Source organism: Camarhynchus parvulus, chromosome 2, assembly GCF_901933205.1.
Source record: "Camarhynchus parvulus chromosome 2, STF_HiC, whole genome shotgun sequence".
Classification (NCBI taxonomy): Eukaryota; Metazoa; Chordata; class Aves; order Passeriformes; family Thraupidae; genus Camarhynchus; species Camarhynchus parvulus.
In genome coordinates, this window is record NC_044572.1 from 80,247,109 (window position 1) to 80,268,800 (window position 21,692).

At 41.9% G+C, this 21,692-nt stretch overlaps 1 protein-coding gene across 1 annotated transcript; it reads left to right on the forward strand.

The window, feature by feature from the left end:
* Positions 1 to 744: 744 nt before the first annotated feature.
* LOC115917588 (carboxymethylenebutenolidase homolog) lies at positions 745 to 8,112 on the forward strand. Its single transcript, XM_030971746.1, has 6 exons — positions 745 to 899; positions 3,292 to 3,514; positions 4,300 to 4,407; positions 5,483 to 5,625; positions 6,756 to 6,847; positions 7,829 to 8,112. Exons 2-6 carry the CDS (start codon positions 3,300 to 3,302, stop codon positions 8,006 to 8,008), a joined length of 738 nt encoding a protein of 245 aa, XP_030827606.1. The 5' UTR covers positions 745 to 899; positions 3,292 to 3,299; the 3' UTR covers positions 8,009 to 8,112.
* The last annotated feature ends 13,580 nt before the right edge of the window (positions 8,113 to 21,692 follow it).

Sequence of the window (21,692 nt, forward strand, 5' to 3'; positions counted from 1 at the left end):
GAAACACCTTATATATGAGGACTAAACTGTAAGACAAAAGTGTGTTAGACTAGTGAACATTTAGTCTATTTCATAGATGCACTTCTGAGGAAACAGGGAATTTTGGATTGCTAATATGTTTAGCTAAAGGCCTTTACAAAATAATCCTAATAATCCCATAAAAAGAAAATCGGGAGAATGGGAAGGATACAAGGGTCAGCCAGAAAATAAAAATGAAAAAGAAAACAAAATGCATAAAGTATCCTGTGGTAGGATAAAAATGTCTCTATTTGAAAGTTATTAAAAAGCATGGAGGTACAGCAATCTAGAAAGTTATTACTTTCTTACATGCTACTTATTTTCATTCTGAAGAGAAAATATTTTTCCTGTAGTGTATAACCTTTGTCTAGTATAAAGCTTTGAAATGATATTTCTACTTCACTACCTCACCCTGCTGATGAGTACAAATATGCCTTTTACCCATGGATAAATAGTCTCGAGAATTAATTATGCCAATGTAGTGTTTAAAAGTGGACCGACCCCAACCTTAAAAAAAAAAAAGGGTTTTTTCTAACTGGATTGTTCAGCTAAATCAACATGTTCTGGAAACATGAAAGAAAAAGCCCTCCGGGGGTGAATACCATTTCATGCAAGTTCAAAAGAAAGCTCGTTGCCCAGCGATGGCAGCACACCCCGCCCACGGTGGCAGTGAAATGAGCAGCTTTAAAAAGAGCGGCCTTCGTCCCTCGGCCGGGCACCAAGATAAAGGCAGGAAGTTATGTAACTCTCTGTTAAAGGCACCCGGTCCTTGCGCTCTCCCCTTTCGTTTTGGGAGTGAGCGCTTTGTTTGGGGATCCACTTCAGCCACGCCGGGCTCCTGCATCCTGTTTCTGCAGCCCCGCACACCTGCAGCGCTACAGGTATGTGCGGGTTTGGTTGGGTTGTTTTTTTAAGTCGTGGCTTTTTTTTCTTCTTTTCCCCTCAGAAACGTAGAACAAGCGCTTGCGAGGTGTGACTCAGCATGTTCGGGAGACTTTCATTTTATTTGCAGGCAGAGTGCAGGCTCATTTAAATGCAATTGGGGGTTACTTTATTCCCTTTTTTTTTTTTTTTTTCCTTTTTTTTTCTTTTTGAGATGATGGTTCAGAAACCTGTTATTTTTCCCTCCAGAGGTGGGGAAGACCTCTGAGGAGGAAGACTCAGGAGAGTGTGTTTAAAGTGATAGTGCCACACAGCAATATCTTTACATTTGTAGATTCAAGTATCTGAAAATCAATTCTTGTTTGGTCTTCCAGTAAATTCTCAAGTGCTTGCAGGTGGAAATGGTGGTACACCAAGGCTGTGGGTTTTCAGATCCTCCTAAAATAATAGCTTTGATAAATGTAAGAGGGGGAAATTAATTTTTAAGCAATGTTTCAGTAGCATCTTAGGAATGGAAAGAGATACTGTTTGTATGTACTACAGCAGGGGCAGAAACACTGAAGTGTCTTGCCTATGCTACAGAGCTTGCAAGTGTACATGGCTTGTAAACCATACAAGCCAATGCTATCCCTCAGAGTCTTGCATCTGGAGATGTTTTCATCGGTGAATATATTTACATCTTGAAATATTTCATGTTCTATATGTTGCTTTACATTTTATCAGATAGTATGAAATGTTTTCAATTAAAGCTTTTGAGGATATACCAGTAAGGCCATTGTATTTGTTTCTGGACTTCTGAAGTATATGTGTCTTTAATATTTAATCCCTGGTTTTCTTTTATTGTCTGATTTAGTCTAATCAAGAGGAAGCAGTTTGTGAATGGAAAATTAGTTATGAACTTCTTGTTGTTATACATTTGACTATGTTTTGCCTTATATGATCATTTATTAATTCATTTTTTCCTGGTAAACATATTTTAAATTAGAAGTCCTGTATGTGAGACCACAACCTGTAGAGAAAAAAGTACACTTATGGGTGTGGCTTATCTAAAAAAGAAAAGGTAGAATACTTGTATAGGTGTGTGCCCAGAGATAATACAGCTTTCAAATATACACAACTGATCTGAACTGATCTGCAAAAATGACATCTCCTGGTATCTGCAATCTAGCTTGGTGATGCTGCTTGGAAGATTCTGAATTTTAAAGTCTGCAAATCCAGAATATATTGGCCTCTAGAATTGTGTCCAAATTTTCTGGCTGCCAAGTTGTTTGTTGGCTTTCCTAAAGCTGTCCCTTGACTGCCACAAATCTTTAAGTCCCACATGTCCAGGGACAGTTCAGTAATCTGCTTTTTACTATTTCTGTCTGTATTTTTGACAGATTTGGGTTTGAAGATCCTTGTTTCTTTACTAGCAAAGTTTCTATGGTAATACACATGATTTATCTGTAGAGAGCTTGGATAAGGCTTTATCTAAATTCTTTCCATGTTCTTGAATCATTTGTAGATGCTCTGTGAATATTCAAAGGAATTATTCAGGTTTGTTCACTCAGTTGGTTAATTTAAGCTTGATGGCAGAAAATTATTAACTTGAGTCCAAGGAGCTACCTACAGGTGTCTTAGATTCTGCTGGTACTTTTTGACCTTTGTGAATTACTTGTTTATTTTCATTTAAGCAATAGTTTGAAAAAAATTAACCATACCCTACTCTTACCTTCTTGATAAAAGATTTGGCTCAACTTTAGGAATTTGGTTTTTTATGTTCAGTGCAGGTACATTTTTTTTTCCATCTTTCCTCAGTATTCTTCTTCAAAAGTCTGCAAATCTTGAGGCTAAAGCTGTGTAGAAAAAGGATTTATTGACACTGAAAATTTCAGCTATGTAATATTTTAAGTCCTGGATGAAAAGATAACGCTTAATCTGTGTTATTATATCTTTCTACACAGTAGTTGTCGGTTTTTTTCTTTAAAATGCTGAGTCTTGTATTAAGCCTTTACTGTCTACTAAAGAAAGCTATGCATTCTTGGCAGGAAATACACATGATGAAGAGTGGAAGGACTGGCTTCATCACTATGTAAATAGTTTGTGATGGTTGCCTTGCTGCTTGCTCCTAACTTTATTTTTACTGTACTACTCACTGTAGGGCATGGAAATCCTAGCATGTACCAGGTCCCTGCTGAGGACTTCATAACATAAGAAACTCTAACAATAAACTTATTTGTATTAAATAACCCAGTGGGCTTTTTGAGTAATGCTTCATTTTAGATCAAACAGTAATGAGCATGTTCATCCTATTACTGTAATGATTAAAAAATTCAATAGCTGATGATACTGCTGACATTTTTCAGTGTGGCACGCTTTGGTATTCACTACTGCATGTTTTTTTTTCCTTAGTATCACCCATGGCCAATGAATCAAGGCCCTGCCCCTGTGATATTGGGGACAGGTTTGACTATGGAGGCCGTGGGCAGGAGGTGCAAGTTGGGCACATCAAGGCGTACATCTGCAAACCTTCTGCCAACACCGACAAAGCTGTCATTGTGATTCACGACATATTTGGGTGGCAACTCCCAAACACCAGATATATTGCTGATATGCTAACAACTAATGGATACATGTAAGAAATATTACTGTTTTCGAAATGTCTTTTTAATAAGAAAGTTTGTTGAACCAACTGTTTCCCTTTTTTCATATAAACCATACAAACACAAATAATTTCACAGTCTTTCTTTACCCCTTTCTCTAAGGAGCTTTCTGGTAAAACAATGAAAGAAATCTAAAATAATTGAGTAGTCTTACCATAACGAGTTAGTAGGTAAGCACAGAAGAAGAGGGGAGAAACAGAAAATTTTGTTCTGCGTCTTTCATCTTCATGAGCCTCTAGCAGCCTGCTTCCTCCCTTCCTCTGTGCAACTTGGCTGTTATGGTAAAAATTCCAAAGATGCTGAAGCTTTTTCTAGAAAGGGAAAGTGTACCAGCTTGTGCCAAATAGAGAAACAAATTCTCAAATATGTGAAAAGTGTATTGAGTATCCTCTTTCCTGTATTACTGGGTTAGTGTTCCTTCCAGGCTAAACATATGTACCGTGTAAATTGTAGTTTCTTTGGTTTGGTTTTAAATTTCTTTTTTAAGTTTGATAGGAAACCACCAAGGATTTTCAGTTACATTTAACTATTTATCAAATTAAGTAATGAATTTTAACAAGGTAAAATGTAACTGGAAATTATACTAATCTCCTTATTAGATGTAGAAAATTTTTGAGGGTTGGTGGTATACTGCTTTGGTGTGGGCTAAGTACTATGTATTCAGCAAATGAATTTGTTGTGTAGTTCATATGGCCTTCCCTTTAATCCCTTTCCAGTATTATTTCATGGACATAAAATATTCTCGTTTTTCTTGCAGAGCCATCTGCCCAGATTTTTTTGTGGGACAAGAAGCTTGGAAACCTTCTAATGACTGGGCATCTTTCAATGACTGGGTGAAAACACGAGATGCCGGCAAAATAGACAAGTACAGCCATTGTTCCTCATCCACCAAGGGGACATCCCTATTTCATAGGAATTTTCACCTCAGTAAAAATGTAAAATTAGATCCTAAATTATTAGTGGGTCAAATATAGCTGGATGTCCACAAATAGAAAGTTCATGCAGCTCATGGGACAAGCTCACGGTTATGTGAGTGGTGCTTTACAGATAAAAGTAGACATTTGAAGCATAAAAGTTCCCAGTGTTTGTCTGTGCAGAAAGTAGAAGCAAAATGAATGAATGAAAAAAGCCAGCAAAGGCTAGAAAATGCAGCTCACTCTGCCACTTGGATCCCTCAGGAAGGCACAAATTCCATGGATTTAAGATAGGGTGCAAATGCAAACACTATGCAGTGAGGGAACATTTCTTCTGCTCCCCATCAGATCACAGCTAGTTCAAAGCATACTGCTTTCCCACTTTTTTGTGTTTTCCCATTTTTATCTGACACGTAGCTTGATTGCATAAAGTACCTGCTGATTTAGAAAAAATAGTCTGAAATTTGCTTCCATAATTTTATAAAATATTTTTCATTCTTGTGAGAGATGTTCTGCACATAAGTCACATTTGTGATAACAGGATGCTCTTGACTGGCTGTGGGTCTCAAACTTTTATTTGTGTTCCTCTACATGATAACTACTGCTATTTGTGAAAATAATTGGACTGCTGTTCATAAAATCACCTCATGTCCTAGTAACAATGATCTAGGAAGACTGATTTTCTCCTTTGTCTTCTCCCCTGGAGTTTGCCTTGTATTTTAGAAATGAATAATAGTAAAGTAGTGTTGTGGGTTGACCCCAACCAGCAGCCAACAACCTGGACTATCACTCAGTTGGTGCCATGAGAGGAACAGGGGGGAGAATATGGGAAACAAAGCAAGAAAACTCATGGGTTGAGATAAAGACAATTTGATAAGTAAGGGAAAGAGAAAAACCAGGAGTGATGCAAAGACAGTCACTTTGTCCCAGAAGCAGACTGATGCCCACCCAGACTTTGAGCAGCAGCCGCCAAAGAGGCAGAGAAACAGGGTAGAGCTGTAACTCACTTTCATTTGCATGTCTCAGAGAAGTTGATGTCGTCCTCAAGTACCTAAAGGACCAATGTGGTGCCGAGAAGATTGGTGTCATTGGGTTTTGCTGGGGTGGAGCAGCAGTGCAACATTTGATGCTGAAAAATCCCCATGTAAAGACTGGAGTGTCCCTCTATGGTGAGCCTGAAATACCTGCTGCATTCTGAGCAGAATACCAGTGCAGGAAGCAATTCTTTAGGGCTATTGCTGTAACAAAATTCAGTGTGACTTCTAGTGGAACAAGGTGATTTTATTATAAATCTATGAGTGATTTGATTTTGCACACTCACATTTTTACACTCAAGTGTACTCAGAAAGATCTATGTATTTAAAGAGTGGCATAATGAGGATCACATCTGTGAACATAGTGCCAAACGCCATGGCCTCATTCATTTTATGGCGATGACAAAAGGGCTTCTAGGCGCATCTTTTGCATCTTTTAGACAGTGGTCCCTCATTACTAATGGGACCCATTTTCAGCTCTCTGTTTTAACCCTGTAGTCTCACACATTACTCAATGCATTTATGCTGTCTTTGATATTTTTCTTATTAACCTCTGTACTTCTACAGAACCCAGACCAACTTATATTAATTAGAGGTGAAAGCAATTTGAAGATATTTTTCCATAAAGATTATTTAGATTGTTTTGCCGCGCTGATATGCTGATCAGTTGAGTCCATTCATCAGTGTTACTTGCTTATATTTTACTTTTTTGTTGTAATAATCTCAGGAATGAAAAGAGTAGCCAGGGTGGCAGCTGGTTAGTTCTTCTGTAACTTTTATTCAAATGCATTTGAACAGTCAAAATTACTATGTCTAGTTGTTACGAAATCATATCAGTGTAAATATATATACACTGAAATTGTAACCATGTATGTGGAATGATCAAGATTCACAATTATCTTAAAAATTATCTTCCCAAGCCAGAGGTGAGCAGTCCCAAAGAGTCCATCTTTCACAGAACCCTGTCTCTAACAGTGGTCAGAAGCAGTTGCTTAAAGCAACCTGCGAAAATGGAGAAAGTGTAACAGTTCTTTCCTGATTTTTCCCACAGAACTGATCTCTGGTCTTGATTTCACACAATGGATGTTATCTTTAATGGCATTTCACAACAAAAGGGACTTTAAAGCAAAGTGTGTTAAATTCCACTACAAACTGATCAGCTGTAACTGATTAAAATGTCCTGAAGTTTCACTGTGTAAATTTTGTAGTGTTTTAGCTACTTTAGGTGGCATAACTTCTTGAATGTATGTTTTCTTCTTCCTTAGGAGTGATCAGCCGTTTTGAGGACAAACACAGTTTGCTGCATCCTACCTTCTTCATTTTTGGTGAGAAGGATAACATTATTCCATTGGAGCAAGTGAGTTTCCCATCACAGATATTTGTCTTTTTAATGCTTTTCGGGCTTGTTTTATAATTTGGTTTTAATGAACACAAAGTAGAAAAAGAATTTGTACTTCTCTTTCTCTTTTACTAACTCTTAGAGTACTTCTACACAAATTTTTGTTGTTTATCCCCAAATCAAAAAGTTTTACCATGACACTAAAAGCATTTTCTGTTCCTGTTTGAAAATTTGGGTGATTTTCAGTTCCTAGGAAAAGAGCAAGAATCCAAAGAAAGCCTTCTGTCAAGTTTAAGATAGGAGACCCTTTCTAGTGTTACCAATGGTCCATAAAATCTGCCTGTTCCACTGGAATCACTTGTTGTAGGAGAACTAAAAAGATCCTGTGTCTATCCTTTTCCTTTTCCCCCTGTCCTGCATAGATTCTCCTTTCTGTTACTCTGTCAACAGCCTTTTTCTGGAGCCTCAGTGGAGACTGGTTGGAGAAAGATGTTTATCTGCCAAGGGGATCAAAGGAAAACACATTTTTATTGAGTGATGTTGGCTTTAACTTTCCTAGCAAAAATTCCAGTCACTTTTAACGGCTGATTTTTTCTCTGCCCCTCCTCCCTCAACTTCTAATTCAAACTCTTGCCCCAATTCTTTTAATGTGTGGTCTATCAGCAGCAACTCATACAGTGTTCACTACGTGATAATCTTATGATGCTGAGCAGTAGGTTTTTTTACCTTTACAGGTGTTAATAGTAATCCATGTAATATTTTTACACATTTTATGCAGTCACATGCTGGTATTTTACTGGGGAAAAAAAAGCCTAGTTAAATAAAGCAAGTGCAGTAACAGAAATGCATTTAGGTATAAAATTAGTAGAAGAGAAAGCAGTGGCAAGGATAAATTATGTCTGTCTTTCAGAAAAGTAAAAAATGAGGACAGCTTTGGGACTGTAAATATAGAATGTGTTAACTTTGTACTCAGCCAACATAGAATGTTCTGTGTTACAGGTCACCTTGCTGGAGCAGAAGCTTAAACAAAACTGTAAAGTTGATTATGAAGTTAAAATTTACCCTGGACAGACACATGGGTTTGTGCATCGCAAAAGAGAAGATATCAATCCTCAGGATAAACCTTTTATTGAGGAAGGAAGAAAGGATATGATCAACTGGCTGAATAAATATATTTAGGTTAAATTAATGCCAATAAACAAAATCAATTGTTGTAGGAAATCAGAAAATAATAGACTATATTGCTTAAAATGTTCTTACAACTGTAAAAATATTTTGTAAAACTCTTCTGCAATAACACTACTTATTTGCACTTACCTTCTAATTAGGGGCTTAGAAATGGCTTTCCAAGTGCTGAAAGGTATAAATCTAAAGAAGGTTTTTAACACTGGTCTTGTATATCTTAAAATTATTGGAATTTTATATGGCATCTTTTCTGGCACCTGAGAGTTTAATTTTTTTATATCAATGTCAACATAATTAAAAATAATTGAAACTCTGCCCACGCTTGAGAAGTTATCTCCTTAAGGCTGTGTTTACCGTTGTTTAACTGTGAGATTTTCAGCTCCAAGATTTTAGGTAAATATTGTTTACCTAAACTATATTAGGTCTATCATATATATATATATATAATTATTATCATCATTGCTATTCTTCTTCTTCTTCTTCTTCTTCTTCTTCTTCTTCTTCTTCTTCTTATTATTATTATTATTATTGTTATTATTCTTTAGTTCTGGGTTGTAAGACTGGGAGATTTTCTTGGAAATAGAATATCCTCTTCAGAATTCATGAAAAGAGAGCTAGAAAAGAGAAGAGGAAAGACAATGGAAAGAAATGTATGTGAACAGAAAGGGAGCTGCAGAAAGTTGGGAACCATGAGTAAAGTAAAGAAATTAGAGGAAATCACATCATTTCACCATTGTCTTGATGCAAATCCTTCATCTCTCATGGTTTCAGGCAGTTGCCCTACCTACTGAACCTAATTCAGATTTTGAGCTAAACCAATCTTCAACGTTACCTCCTCACCTCTACAAATTGTTCCTTTATTATCAGTTTTCTCTCTGCTGTGATTTAATTGAGTATTGTTATTGGTAAGGTACAGCCCATTCCTAGTGGCTGGGGGAACATTACCCTGTTTCAGCTCCTTTGGACCCTCCCAGTGTAATTCCCAAAAACCATGTGGTGAGGTCTTGCCTGTATTTGTGATACTGAGGAAATAGATGTGGCTAAAATATTGTACTGAACATTGCCCATCTTCCTCTCAGGGAAATAAATATGTGTGAGCCCAGGGAGCTTTCAAGGAATATTGCCTTTCTAGTTGCAGCCTCTCCAAGGTTTCCATTGCCCAACAACATTTTTTCTTTTTGAGTTTGCTGCTGCCAGCCATGCCTGACAGCTCTCTCAGGAGGTCACATTCCGTCTGGCTCTTTCCTAGCTGGGGGCCTAAGTAGTCTGTGGTGGAATTGTAGCTGCATGTGTGTCTGAACTCCACAGTGTCTCTTCAGAGTCTCCCACCATGTGGGTCCCACCTCAGGTCCCAGATTCCCAGCAGCGCTTCAACCATCCCTCCATTTCAACCCCCTTCTTCACATCACTCCTTCCTTCCTGCAATGCACTTTGTATGTCCCATGAGAAAATAGTTGTCTCTGCAGCACACTGGTTGATATTAAAGAAAATCTCCTATCTTTCAAAAAGATTTCATGCAAACCTCTGAGGCAAAAGTGCAAAATCTTCCTTTGCTCCTTGGTTCATGCCCTTGGTCAGTGGTTATTTGTAGCTGACTCCATAGAGCTTGTGAGAGCTGCATGGAGGATTGAGACTTAACAGTAGGAACTGCTGAGTCAGGATGAGACAGCAAAATAAGCTCCTGTCTCCGACCCCCCGCGCCTTAGCCTTATCTTTGTAACCTCATAGGTCATTCTCCCTAACCCTTACTATTGGACAAGTTTGGATCCCCTATACCCTATAAAAAGGGGCTGTTTTAGCCCATTCGACAGAAGAAGAGCTGTCGCTGGAACCCTTCACAAACTCCCCAATAAACCATCGCTGTGGAACCCCCAGGCCTTCTCCTTCTCCTCTCTCGCGTCTGCTCCAGCCTCAGCCAAGGACACCCTACCTAGCAAGCAAAGAGCTGAGATCCTAAGAGAGCTGATAATCACTAAAGAGCTGACAATCACCAAGCTGGCTAAAGGGTAGCCTGTGGTGACGGCCATGAGCTAACTGGGTATTCGGGCACTCTGTCTCCCTGAGGGACTGGGCTCCCAGACCATCCTTACATTGCTCAATAATAAGGCCAAGATCGAGGCTTTATTATAGTTATTGCTGTTCTGTGGTTTGGACACTGCACATTGTGTTTCCATCTCCTTGCTCAATGATTTCAGGAGAGATGAGCCTTCAGTTCTTACTGGGTCCAGCCAGTGCAGGGAAAACCTCTTCAGGTCTGCAGGGCATTGTTGCCATCAGTCATGCTGGAAGAAATAGTCCCTCCACACTGGAGAAGTTCCATGATGCCTCCCCTGATCCTGCCCTTGTGCTCAATCTGTGCAGATTCCCAGTGACTTATAGACAGAGGGAAAAGCCAGACAGTGACTTCTGTGCTTCCTGCCAGTCCTGGCATGGTTCTGTTCTCAGTAGGGAGAAGAGGAACAGTTTCCCAGGAGAGAACTGCAGACACTCCATGCACTGGCACGGGCACATCTGAGGTGTGTGCCTGCCCAGCTCTAGGGATTGGGAACATAACAATGCACAAACCTGCCTGGAAGGGAGCAATGTAGGTTTGTGGTTCAGGTAATCTGTAAAGTGTAAACTCAATTCCCAGCTCTGGATTCATGCCCAGTTTATCAGGGTTGCTATGAGAACAGAGAGAGATGATGAAACTAAACTCTCCACAACGATTTTCTCATGTGGATTTTAAATAAAAGAGCCTTGGTTTCTCTGAAGGTAATGTCTTGGTTGGCAAACCTGTCCAGCTTGGTTTTTTATGTGACTGAACAGATGTCTTAGAAAATAGGGCTAAATGTTGCCAAATTTTCCCTGAGATGGAGAAAGACTAAAACTGAAGAGTATTTGGCAAAATTCATTTTCCTTGGAGAATTCAGTCTCTTGATGTAGGACAGATGTTACATTTTATTATATATTTGTTTTTATAGGAAAAAACCAAAAATGGGTGCATAAGAAAAGGTCATTGCCAGCAGGTCACGGGAGGTTATCTTGCTCCTCTACTCAGTTCTGGTGAGGCCACATCCGGAATGCTGCGTCCAATTCTGGACTCCTGTGTACAAGAGAGACATGAAGCTCCTGAAGCAGGTCCAGCAGAGGGCAATAAAGATGATGAGGGGACTGGAACATCTCTCTTACAAGGAGAGGCTGGGACAACTGGGCCTGTTCAGCCTCAAGAAGTGATGACTGAGAGGGGATCTCATTTGTGTCTTTAAGTATCTGCAGGGAAGGGGTCAAGAGGACAGAGCCAGGCTCTTCTTGGTGGTGCCAAGCAATAGGAGAAGAGGCAGTGGGCAAAAAGTGATGCATGGGAAGTTGCACCTGAATATGGGGAAGAACTTCTTTACTGTGCAGGTGACCATGGACTAGAGCAGATTGCCCAGAGCAGCTGTGGAGTCTCCCTCGCTGAAAGTATTCCAGAACTGTCTGGATGCAATCCTGTACATCCAGGATGACTCTGCTTGAGCAAGGAGGTTGGACCAGATGACCCACTGTGGTCTCTTCTAACCTTAGCAGTGATTTTGTGATTCTGTAAAATACACTGTCTAAGATGAGACTCAGAAAACTCAATACTGACACAAGCATTTTGGTACCATCTGTTATCTTTAATCAGTTTAATATCACACTGGCTTAACTTCTACTCCAATTTGCTTACTTTTTTACATGCTGAATGGGAGCTTTTTTCTGGGTTTCAGTTAAATATTTATGACAACAGTTTTTACTCCACAAAATGCCTCTTCAACTCTGTTCCTTTTTCTGCATTGCTCTTTGTCAAGTTCACATTTATTGTTGTTGTGGGTTTTTTTTTACTGTGGTGCCTAAACAAGATAGCCACTCTTTTATCTCGTTAATTTTTCTCAGCTTCTTTGACTCCTAAATTGGAATGGGCTTTTAGTGTAGAGGCCATAGTCAGCAAAGAAAGGCACTCCTGCTCCCCTCAGCCCTCCCCTCGCCCATCTCCCCTGGACATATATACATAGCAGTGCCAATATTCCCATAAAATAATGTGCACTCAGTCAGTATAAAAGGTGCCCTTCACCTTCTGGCCTGCAGGCAGGAGGATATCTGATTTATGGTACATTATAAGAGACTGTGCACTTGCTTTAAAAATGTGTCCCTCTGTACAGCACCAACTGCACCAATGTGGGGAGCAGCTCTTCCTCAGCTGCAAACTCTGACCCAAGAAACTCTGCTGCTTGGTCTTGAAAGGGCTTTTTTGTCTAATTTTTTCTTCAAAGCAGGCCCTAGGGAAGGAGCTGAATGATTGCTATGCTGGATTAGTGAGGCTTCAGGGCTAGAAGCCTGACCAGAATTTGAACTTGATGGAATTTGGAGAATTGATGGAGGATGTGATAGAGATGACTACACTAACAGATTCAGGTCCAGTCCATCTGAATGCCTTGTTGTAACTCATTTTGGCCACATTCACAGGCACACTAAGTTTGGTGTTTAGGACTGGTTGTGATCAAACTGGACTCCCTACCTTTAACTAATGAGATTTCAATGTGTTTTGCCACAGACCAGAACTGGTAGCTTAGGCTCTAGAAAGGTGCACTGAAGACACAATTTTTTGAGGTAGGTTGTTTTGTCACAGAGACACAAAACAATCTAGTTTCATTTTATTTGAGGTAAAAAAAATAAAGGTAGACCCACTGAAGGCACTTTAGTCAGAGCTCCCATGGGAAGAGCAATGGGAATTTAGTTCTTTATACCTTCAGAAACCTCCAGAACACTTTGCTTATTTTGTGGTTTCTAATGTTTGGCACTGAAGTTTATCAAAGCCCAGTGAATAACAGAATGCTAAATTTCAGAAAGTGAGGAATGGAATGGGCTAATGAAGCTCCAAAACAAAATTCCCCTTTCAGACCATCTGTGGAGCAGATGGTGACACCTGTGGCAATACATTTCCTTTCCTTCCTTTCTTGCAACTGCTGTATTAAGAGCTTGTGAGGAAATTTCACATCTGGGCTGGTAGTTTGCCCAGAACTTCAGCAAAGCTATCCTAATGTTATTTGTTAGGGGGATTGCAACTTATTCCAACTGCACTAATAAACTGTTCTTCAGTTTTACTTCCAGGTGTTGAGCTTATAGATTGTTGACGATTTCTTTAAAGTTCTTTTTTTATTCCTCAGAATCCTTAGAAAATTAAGAAAATTGCTGTGAAATTTCAGATGGGTGGCTAAGCCAAAGTAAAAAAACTATGTCCTTCAGTAAAGAAAAAACCTTTCTTTTTCCTCTGACTCCTTTGAGCAAAAAGCAGAAGGTAATTCTTAGGGATGGGTGTTTGCAAGAAGAAAGAGATGTGGGGGGAAGGGATAAGCTTGCCTGTTGTATATATTTGCAAGAACTGTAGTTTGCAATGCTCTCTGATGCTGCTTTGGAGAGCAGTGAGAGCAGTGAGCTGGGAAAGCTCTCCCTGTCAGCAGGACAGCAGTGAGATAGCAGCTCAGGGTAGGTTAGCAGCGCAAGGTAAGTTGATCCTGTCGGATTGCTTGAATAGACTGAGTGCTTGATATTGTCCTGCCCTTCCCCTGTTTTCCTCACCCAGCTGGTTTAGCTCTAAAATCACTCAGAATTTTTCTTTCTGAGACACAGATATACCCTGGGTGAAAATTAAAGGGACAGACTCACTCATGTGTGCTATCTACTAAAGATGAAACAAACTTCTGGCTCCACAGGCAAAGTAGAGTAGAGGTGGCCTCCTGCTCAGGGGTGCTCCTGATATGTGCAGGCTGTATATCACACCTGTGTTTTCAGATGTGATAACCAGAATAAATGTTCTCTCTTTATAGTGGCATATAACAAATAGTGCTAGAAAAACTAAATAAATAAAATGGTGGAACTTTATTTGCTGATATAACTGTGAAATCACATCATTAAAATCCCTCTAAGCTGCCAAAATGGGAAGTAACAATGTCCTGCAGCAACATTATTTGTTGCTGCTCCTTTCCAGCCCACCCTTTGCTGATGCCCCTTTGCTATGTAACAGCAAGGCAGAGGGTAGCACTGCTGTGCCTGGCTGTCTCAAGGCTGCTGCAAAAAACCATGAACTTGTTCTGCTCACAGCCTGAGCTGAGCTAAAGCTGCATAGCCTTGTCAGATGGGTGCTTTGCTTAAACAATCTTAGCAGATTATATCAGCTTGGAATCATTATTCATAGCAAAGTGGGACTGGGCTTGTACTGCAGTGACTGGCAGCAGGGCTAGAGGGCATAAAGTTCTGTCTTTTTTGCCGCTGCAAAACACTGCTGAGGCCCAGACCTAACTATCTGTATGCATAACATCTCGCTCTCACACATTTGTCGCTTTTGCAGATCAAATATTGTGAGCAGCTACCTGTGGCTACCAAAGTGACTCCAGTGACTCCTTGTGGAGCAGCAGAGATCACAGAACAAGAAGAGTTTTAGGATCTTTCCAGCAGGCCTGGGAAGGAGGAAGCAGGAAGAGCCTGACCAAGCTGGAACAGACAAAAAGTGAAGAGTTACCTGGTGGGTAGAGGAGGGAGCGCATAGTTGGCTGTGAAAAGGAAAAGTGTGGGAGGTAGGCACTGAAGAGAGCAGAGAGTGGTGTTGGTTGTTTAAAATCAGACTTGTGGCAAAAGTAGAGTGTTCCAGAACTTCAGATTGAAGCAGAAGTGACACTGTGAACAGTAGAAAAGGAGACCTGAGTCTGACCCTTGAAGATCACTAGTCCGTGTTCATCCTACCTCTGTTGGTTTTCTTTACTAAGAATCTGTCCCTGCAAGGACAGCCAGATGAAAAGTAGGAAAATAAAAGATGGTATAGAAAAGAAAATAGAAAAGCAAAAGGGAGAGGTTAGGCAGGAAATGCAGATGTGGGATGTTCAGATGGGGAAAAACACTGGCAGTGATGGTGTCTCCTGATAGTCACAGGTATCCCATGCCTCTGCTCCACTTTCCCGACTTAAACCAGGAATCAGCCCTGACTGAACACTATATAATGTTAGCAGAGATGTCTCCATTAAAGAGGAGCAAAAATTTAGCTGTACTAAGTGGAGATAGAGCCTCCCTGTGGAGAGAGATAAAGGGAGATCTGCTTCAAAGGAGAGGCAGTGAGTCAGCACTGGAGAGGCAAAGCAGGGCATATTTCTATTGCTGGGTGCCCAAGAGATTTGAGGAGATAAACACTTCTTGCTGTCACTAAGCCTTTCTCCATCACACTGTGAGCAATGGCACTGTAGAAGACAGGTGGCCTTCTGTTGCTTCATGGCTGTTGCTGGGTGATTTGTAGATTGTATGCCAAAGTTCAAAGTTAAATTCCCAGGAATTGCTCAACCCAAGATAATGCCAGGAAGCGAAATTGGTGAGATGATGGAAGTTACTCCTCAGTAAGACAAAAGCTTCTTGGAGAAAAATTGCCACCTGGGATTTTTCTCACCCACACCTTTCCCTTCCTGAACCCTAGTTTCACTGACTCTCCAAATGTACTTTTTCTGCTGGGCTGATGCCAAGTGGTGCATGCAAAGGGTACTGAAGAGAAACATGTCAGGATGTTTTGGTAGAAAGTCAAGGTAAGCAATTCAAAGCAAGAGGTAAATCAGAAATTAATAAAGAGGAACAGTTAATTATTTCTTTCCCCCATGTAAATTAGGGAATGGTGAGTCTGAAGTCAGGAAAAGAGCTGGAAGAGAAAGGAAAAGAAAGATGTCTCTATTGGTTCATGCTATACCAGTAAGAGGGAGGTGGGGAGGGCTTGGCAGCTCTCTGCAGGCTGATGGGGTGGAGAAGGTACCATTCCAAGCCTTATTGCTTTCCAGCTGGCTCAGATTGATGGTGTTTGCTATTCCCATGATATCTCTGATAGCATCTGTCTGATGTACTAATGACAAGATGCTTCAGTCACCACTCAAAAGAGGGATTAGGGCTCAAATTGCCATTCCAGCTTGTCACTCACCAAGGAATTAAAATCTTCTTTGAATGTGGAATTTACTGACCCCGTGGGAGAGCCTAAGACTAAGGAAATGATGCTTTAAACATGAGATCACTGAAATAAAATAACTCATTAGCTGGTGAATGTTCATCTTTCCAAGCTGTGGTGGAGAGCCACTGGACAACACTGCACAGGCAGCACTCATGGAACAGCCAGATCATCACAAATACCCCAGACATTTCCTCCTCTAAGGAAATAGCAGAGTATAGTGCAGGAATACCAAGAGATGGTTTTTAAGGAGTTTATGTGGTTGTTATAGAAGAGGCTTTGATCTGTGTCTTTCCTAATGAAGCAAATTATCTACTTCTTGTCCTGATTTGTCACTGACAGCTGGCCATGGTCACAAATCTAAATCAGGGGCTGTGCAGAAAATCACTTTGAATTTCATCTGAACAGAAGACTGATGCTGATAGTGATGCCTTAAATTAATTTATATAGATGTGCCCACATGGGAAGACAAGTGTCCTGTAGTACAACCCTGAGATCTCTGCTAGCTCAGCTGTGCTATGAGGTTTTACAGTAGAAGTGAGCTGGTACTGAACTCTAGCATCTCAGGAAACTAGATGGTTGGGCAATGATACACAGTCAATCTAGGTGCTCTGGGCTCCTCCAGGAATTACTGACATCTGTGGTTTTAGAAAGTCTGAGCACACTGCTCTCCTGCTCCCCTCCTTGCTCCCCTCTCACCCCCGGACCCCCAGACCCCCCAGTTTTTGAAAACATGTCTTTAGAATTGTCCAGGAAATAAGATCCTTTAAGAAGTTAACTGTGAATTCCAGGTCTTACTAATTTGCATTGGTTGTGGGTTTTTTTGGTTGGCTGGTTTGTTTTGCTTGATTTTGTTTTTATGTGTTGTGGTTTTTTTGCTATACTAGGTCTAGCTTCTCTTCATACTACACATAATTTCACTGGAATAATTCTGAACTTTTCTCCTTTGGGATATAAGTACAATTTGAGCCAAAATACGCCACAAGTTGAAGCAATTGTGTTGTAGTTTGTGGAATTACTATGGATTGATGGACAAGATATGACTCAAGGTCAAAAGCCCTTTTGGGTTTTTTTGGGGGCTCCTTCCATCTCTGGAACAATCCCTGTTAACACCTCCACACCACTGGCTCTCTTTAGCGCTCTAATGATGGAAGGCTCTCAGCCTCCCTTGAGCCTGTTTCCATGTGATCAGCGAGGCTGATGAAATCTCTTTGGAAGACTTAAACTCTCTCTTTGGAAGACTTAAACTGTATCTGGGCTCCCCTAGGAACGAAGTACAGCTGGGTAACCTCGCTTGTGTCATGTCTAGAGATCATCTCTCAGAAGGCAGTTCCCTGGATGGGCTATGCAACCTAAAGTCTCCAGAGCCCACAGCAACTGACAGATCCTACAGCTCCTAGAGGGTAGAATAATAAGAAGGCAAGCCCAAGCTAGCAGAGGTCACAGTTGTCCCCAAGTCAGCCACAGCTGTCCTGCCTCCTTGTTTCTGTGGAGGAGAATTGTGGTTTGCAGGGATGTTGAACTTGAAATCCCTACCCCTGCCATGTGTGTCCATCCAGGTTAAGGAGATTTTTCTGCCTCTTTAGATTCTGCCTGTGATGCCTTAGGTTTTAGCTTTTATATTTTTCAGATTCTGTACTGCTTTTTTGCATGGTTCTGAGCTTCATGTTAAGTGTTGGTAAGCTCTCTTCACAGAGTAGCTAGACAAACCAATTCCTTTTCCAGCTTGGGACCAAGGACAACTGATCCAAATTTCAGGCCCAAGAGCATAAACAATGTGGACTGAAGAGAGAAAAACAAGAAGGATGGGATTTCATAAGCTAAAGCTATAACTGGACAATTAACTCCAGTATGCAAATGGACCAGAATTTATAAAAGTGTGAGACCCTGTGACTGGTCATCCATTTTGTGACCCTTTCGGGTTCATTTTGGGTGTAGCCCTGGTTGGGTTCTTGGGCTGCCCAACATGGATCCACTGAGGCCTTCTAATAAGTACCTGCTTTATTCCTTAGCTCTGTCTAGGCTCTGCTCTTGGTCAGCCTTCACAAGGCATCACCTGTATGTCTGTCTGTATGTCTGCCTGGTTGTCCCAGGTGCTCAGACATTCATGTATCTAGATATTCACTTAGTGTTAACTCACACCAGAGATCAATCATTGGACCGCAGTGGCAAGGGAAGCTGAAGCTGAAACTCTAGAAGTCCCTCATTCAGAAAAATGAAGTCTTGAAAGTCTTGAATGTAACAGGTCTCTTCTGTGGAACGGAATTTCAAAGTGGATAAATTAATCTGTTCAATTAATGTGCTTTTCTTTAGTTTAATGCCACACCCTAGTGCCATTTGAGTCCAGTTTCCACTGTTATATTTTTCCAAACCAGTCTTGATTTCTTACCTCTTCCCCCCAGTAACCTTGCAGATGTAGCAAGAGACATGCCAGCAGCCATGGTCCTGGGAAAGTGACAAAGGTGTATTTAGCTCAAGTTGTGAATTTGTCAAGACATCAGACTTTAAATGTTTATCTCAAGGAGTTGAGGAATTTTTAAAGCTTTCTTTTAGGTCAGTCTGGAAATCGGACATCCAGCTACATACAGACAGTGATACAGTTGTAGAAGAAGGTAGATACAGAATCTACCTTCCAGCAGTGGAGTGCAATGTTCAGTGGGAACAATTTCACTCCTGATGTCATATTTGTAGTAGATAGGTCAGAGGGAACAACTTAGTTGGAAGTAAGACCAGACAGATACTTTGAATGTTAATAAGTCACTTGGACTGCATGACATTTGCCTGAAAGTCCTGAAGGAATTCCAATGTGAAACTGCGAGCTGCCGGCCGAGCTGCATAACCTGTCTGTCATTAGTATCTCTGTGCCTGAGCACTGATAGGTTGCTGGTGTAACCCATTTGCTACAAAAAATTACTGGTGAGTCTGACTTCCATTCATAGTAAGAGACAGGTGTCTATTATAAAGGGTAAGACTGAAGAATGATCTTGGTGACAATCTTGTGAGAAAGATCCAGTGTGGCTCCTCTAAAAGGAAATCCCACATCATTGCCATGCTGGTTTCTGTGAGGGCCTCAATAAGCACAGAAAGTTACTAGAGGGTTGGAGGAAACGTCCTTTCATGGAATGAAGGCTGAGTGAAGGACAAGAATCAAAAAGGGAGCATGGCATACTTCTCCATGGAGTGGGTGGGGAAGGAAAAGAGAGGAGAAGAGAGGAGAAGAGAGGAGAAGAGAGGAGAAGAGAGGAGAAGAGAGGAGAGGAGAGGAGAGGAGAGGAGAGGAGAGGAGAGGAGAGGAGAGGAGAGGAGAAGAAGGATTATCCAGTCCAACTGCCTGACCACGTCAAGGTCAAAGTTAAAGCATGTTATTAAGGGCATTGTCCAAATACCTCTTAAACACTGACAGGCTTGGTGGCAGTGGCCACTTCTCTAGGAACCTGTTCCAGTGGTTTACCACCCTCTTGGTAAAGAAAATCTTCTTCATGCCCAGTTTGAACCTAACCTTGCACACCTTTGAACTGTCCTGCCACTGGAACCACGGAAGAAGAGATCAGGCCCTCCCCCTTCACTTCCCCTCCACAGGAACCTCAAGAGAGCAGTCAGTTTTTCCTCCAAGGATAGCTCATGTATTACTCTTAGGAGTGGTTTTATTCAGCAGCTTTGTGGATGACCTAGGGGAGTGACTGAACTCCCTGCCTCCCTTCCTTGCAATCTTTTGGACAGCCCCAGAGGAGACAAGTGCAATGCCTTGACATTAGACAGAGAGCAGCACTTGGAACAGTGTCCCAGCAGCAGCAGTTGTCCCTAGGAGCTGGTTGGTGGAAGATGTTTTGCAGGGTGCTGGCCTTCTTCTCTGTGCAGACGAAGCTGTAGAAATGAGGTAGGGTTAGTGCAGAAGGAGTCAGCCTTCCTCAGGGAATGGGAGCCTTTGCCTTCCAGATCATTACTAGAGGCAGGCAAGAAGCTGCCAAGGAGTTGAGAGGTAGGCAGGAACCATCATTTTGCCTTGCTTCAAGGGTACTGATAAGTTTTGATGGCCCTGACCAGCCTCTCCTGGATCTCCCACTGCAACATCTTCCCATGGGACCAGGAAAACCATTTCATCTCAGCCTTGGGCTTTTAGTCCCTGCCTGAGCTGTAATGTGGTCTATCTTTCCCAGCTATGCATGGCTATTCACTGTTCATCTGACCCTGGCAACTGAACAGACTTCCTGGCTTGACCTCATACCTGCCTGGCAATCACTGGACTGGCACTGACTGCCACCACCAGGAGTGATACTGACCTACAAACCAACTTCTCACCTAGACCTTGGACCTGTTTTGCCACCACAAGCTCGCCTGATGATCTGGACTCTCAGTTGAACCCAAGTCCATCCCTGGGCCTGCATGCTCCTTGTAGGAAACTTGGACAAGACTTGGCTGGAGAGACTTTGTCCTGCCAGCCTTTTCTCCGTTGTGTCCTGGATCCCAGATGCTTAGGAGCAGTTGTCCCATCTCTCTGTCCTGACAGAAGAAAACTTTCCCAGTAAAACATGTTGTCCCTGGCCCACCACCCAAGTCCACTTCTTCTGCAAGTCTGTCCTTTTTTTCCCACAAGACCTCACTACAACTCTTCCCTTCCCAGTATTGTGGAGGAATAGAATGTAAGAAAATAGTGCAGAAGGTAGTCTCACACCTGAGGTGTTGCAGCTGTGCTAATCACCAAAGATTAGGAACAGGCCTGCCCTTAATAGGCCACAGGTGTGTCCAATAAGAAGACGAGTGCTACAAAAGAGTGGGTTAGCTGGGTGGAGAGAGAGCTGGAGTTTGTTGTTTGTGCTGTGAAGATGGTGGAGTCAGTGCTGTGAGGAGCTGCATATGAGAAATCATCGAGAAGGCATGGAACTTTTGAAATAAGTTGACAACACAGTATCTGTCATTAAACCACCTGGAGCCCCAGCCAACTCAGCCTCCTGGTGTGGCACCACCTTACCAAACCAGGGTGGGAGCTGCAAGCTGAGTTGCCTCCTGAACAGTCCCTACCTGTAACTGTGGTGACAAATAAACCATTGATTTTCAGGGAGAAGGCTGATGTACACCATGGGTACAGGATATTTTATATTGCTTTAAGCACTGGAGGACAGGCTGGGAGAGACAGAAAAGGTTAAAAATACAGCAATTGTGGATCCCTGTCCCTGTGCTGGGCTGGAAGGGCACTGCTCCAGCATTGCTCTGAGGCACTGGGAGCAGTGCTCATGGATTCTATTGGATTAGCACTGCCTCTTGCAGTCATTCTGCACCCAATGCACCTAACAGCAACATGAAGGGAGTAGGGTGAAGTGGGACAGAGCAGAATGCTTTGAAGCAGGTGTGGTGTTCAGTGGGTGACCAGAGGTTTCAGATGTGAGGGGTTTTGACGAAGATGGGGAGCATAGCTGGGAAGCACTTCTGGGGAGCAGGGCCCAGGCTCAGTGTGACTGTTGTGTTAGCTGGGAAGCGAGGTGGGACATTGTACGGCATTGTCAGGAAGGCGGCCAGCAGATTCCTCAGTGATGGGGTAGCACTGAATGACCTCAGAGCACAAATGGCCTGTGCAGCTGGTGGACTCCTCTGAGCACCCTGCCTGTGCCAGGGAGAGTGCAGGGCCCCAGCTCTCCTGGGAGGCAGCCCACACCTTGTAGTACCTTGCAGACTGGCCTGCCTGCTGAGGCTGGGCAGGAGGAAAGTGCTGGC

What these genes read in the sequence shown, in the direction of transcription:
- LOC115917588 (XM_030971746.1), top strand. Translation starts at nt 3,300, where the DNA reads ATGGCCAATGAATCAAGGCCCTGCCCCTGTGATATTGGGGACAGGTTT. An exon ending in CTAACAACTAATGGATACAT is followed by an intron (nt 3,515 to 4,299) that starts GTAAGAAATATT and finishes TTTTTCTTGCAG; the next exon opens with AGCCATCTGCCCAGATTTTT. An exon ending in GATGCCGGCAAAATAGACAA is followed by an intron (nt 4,408 to 5,482) that starts GTACAGCCATTG and finishes TGCATGTCTCAG; the next exon opens with AGAAGTTGATGTCGTCCTCA.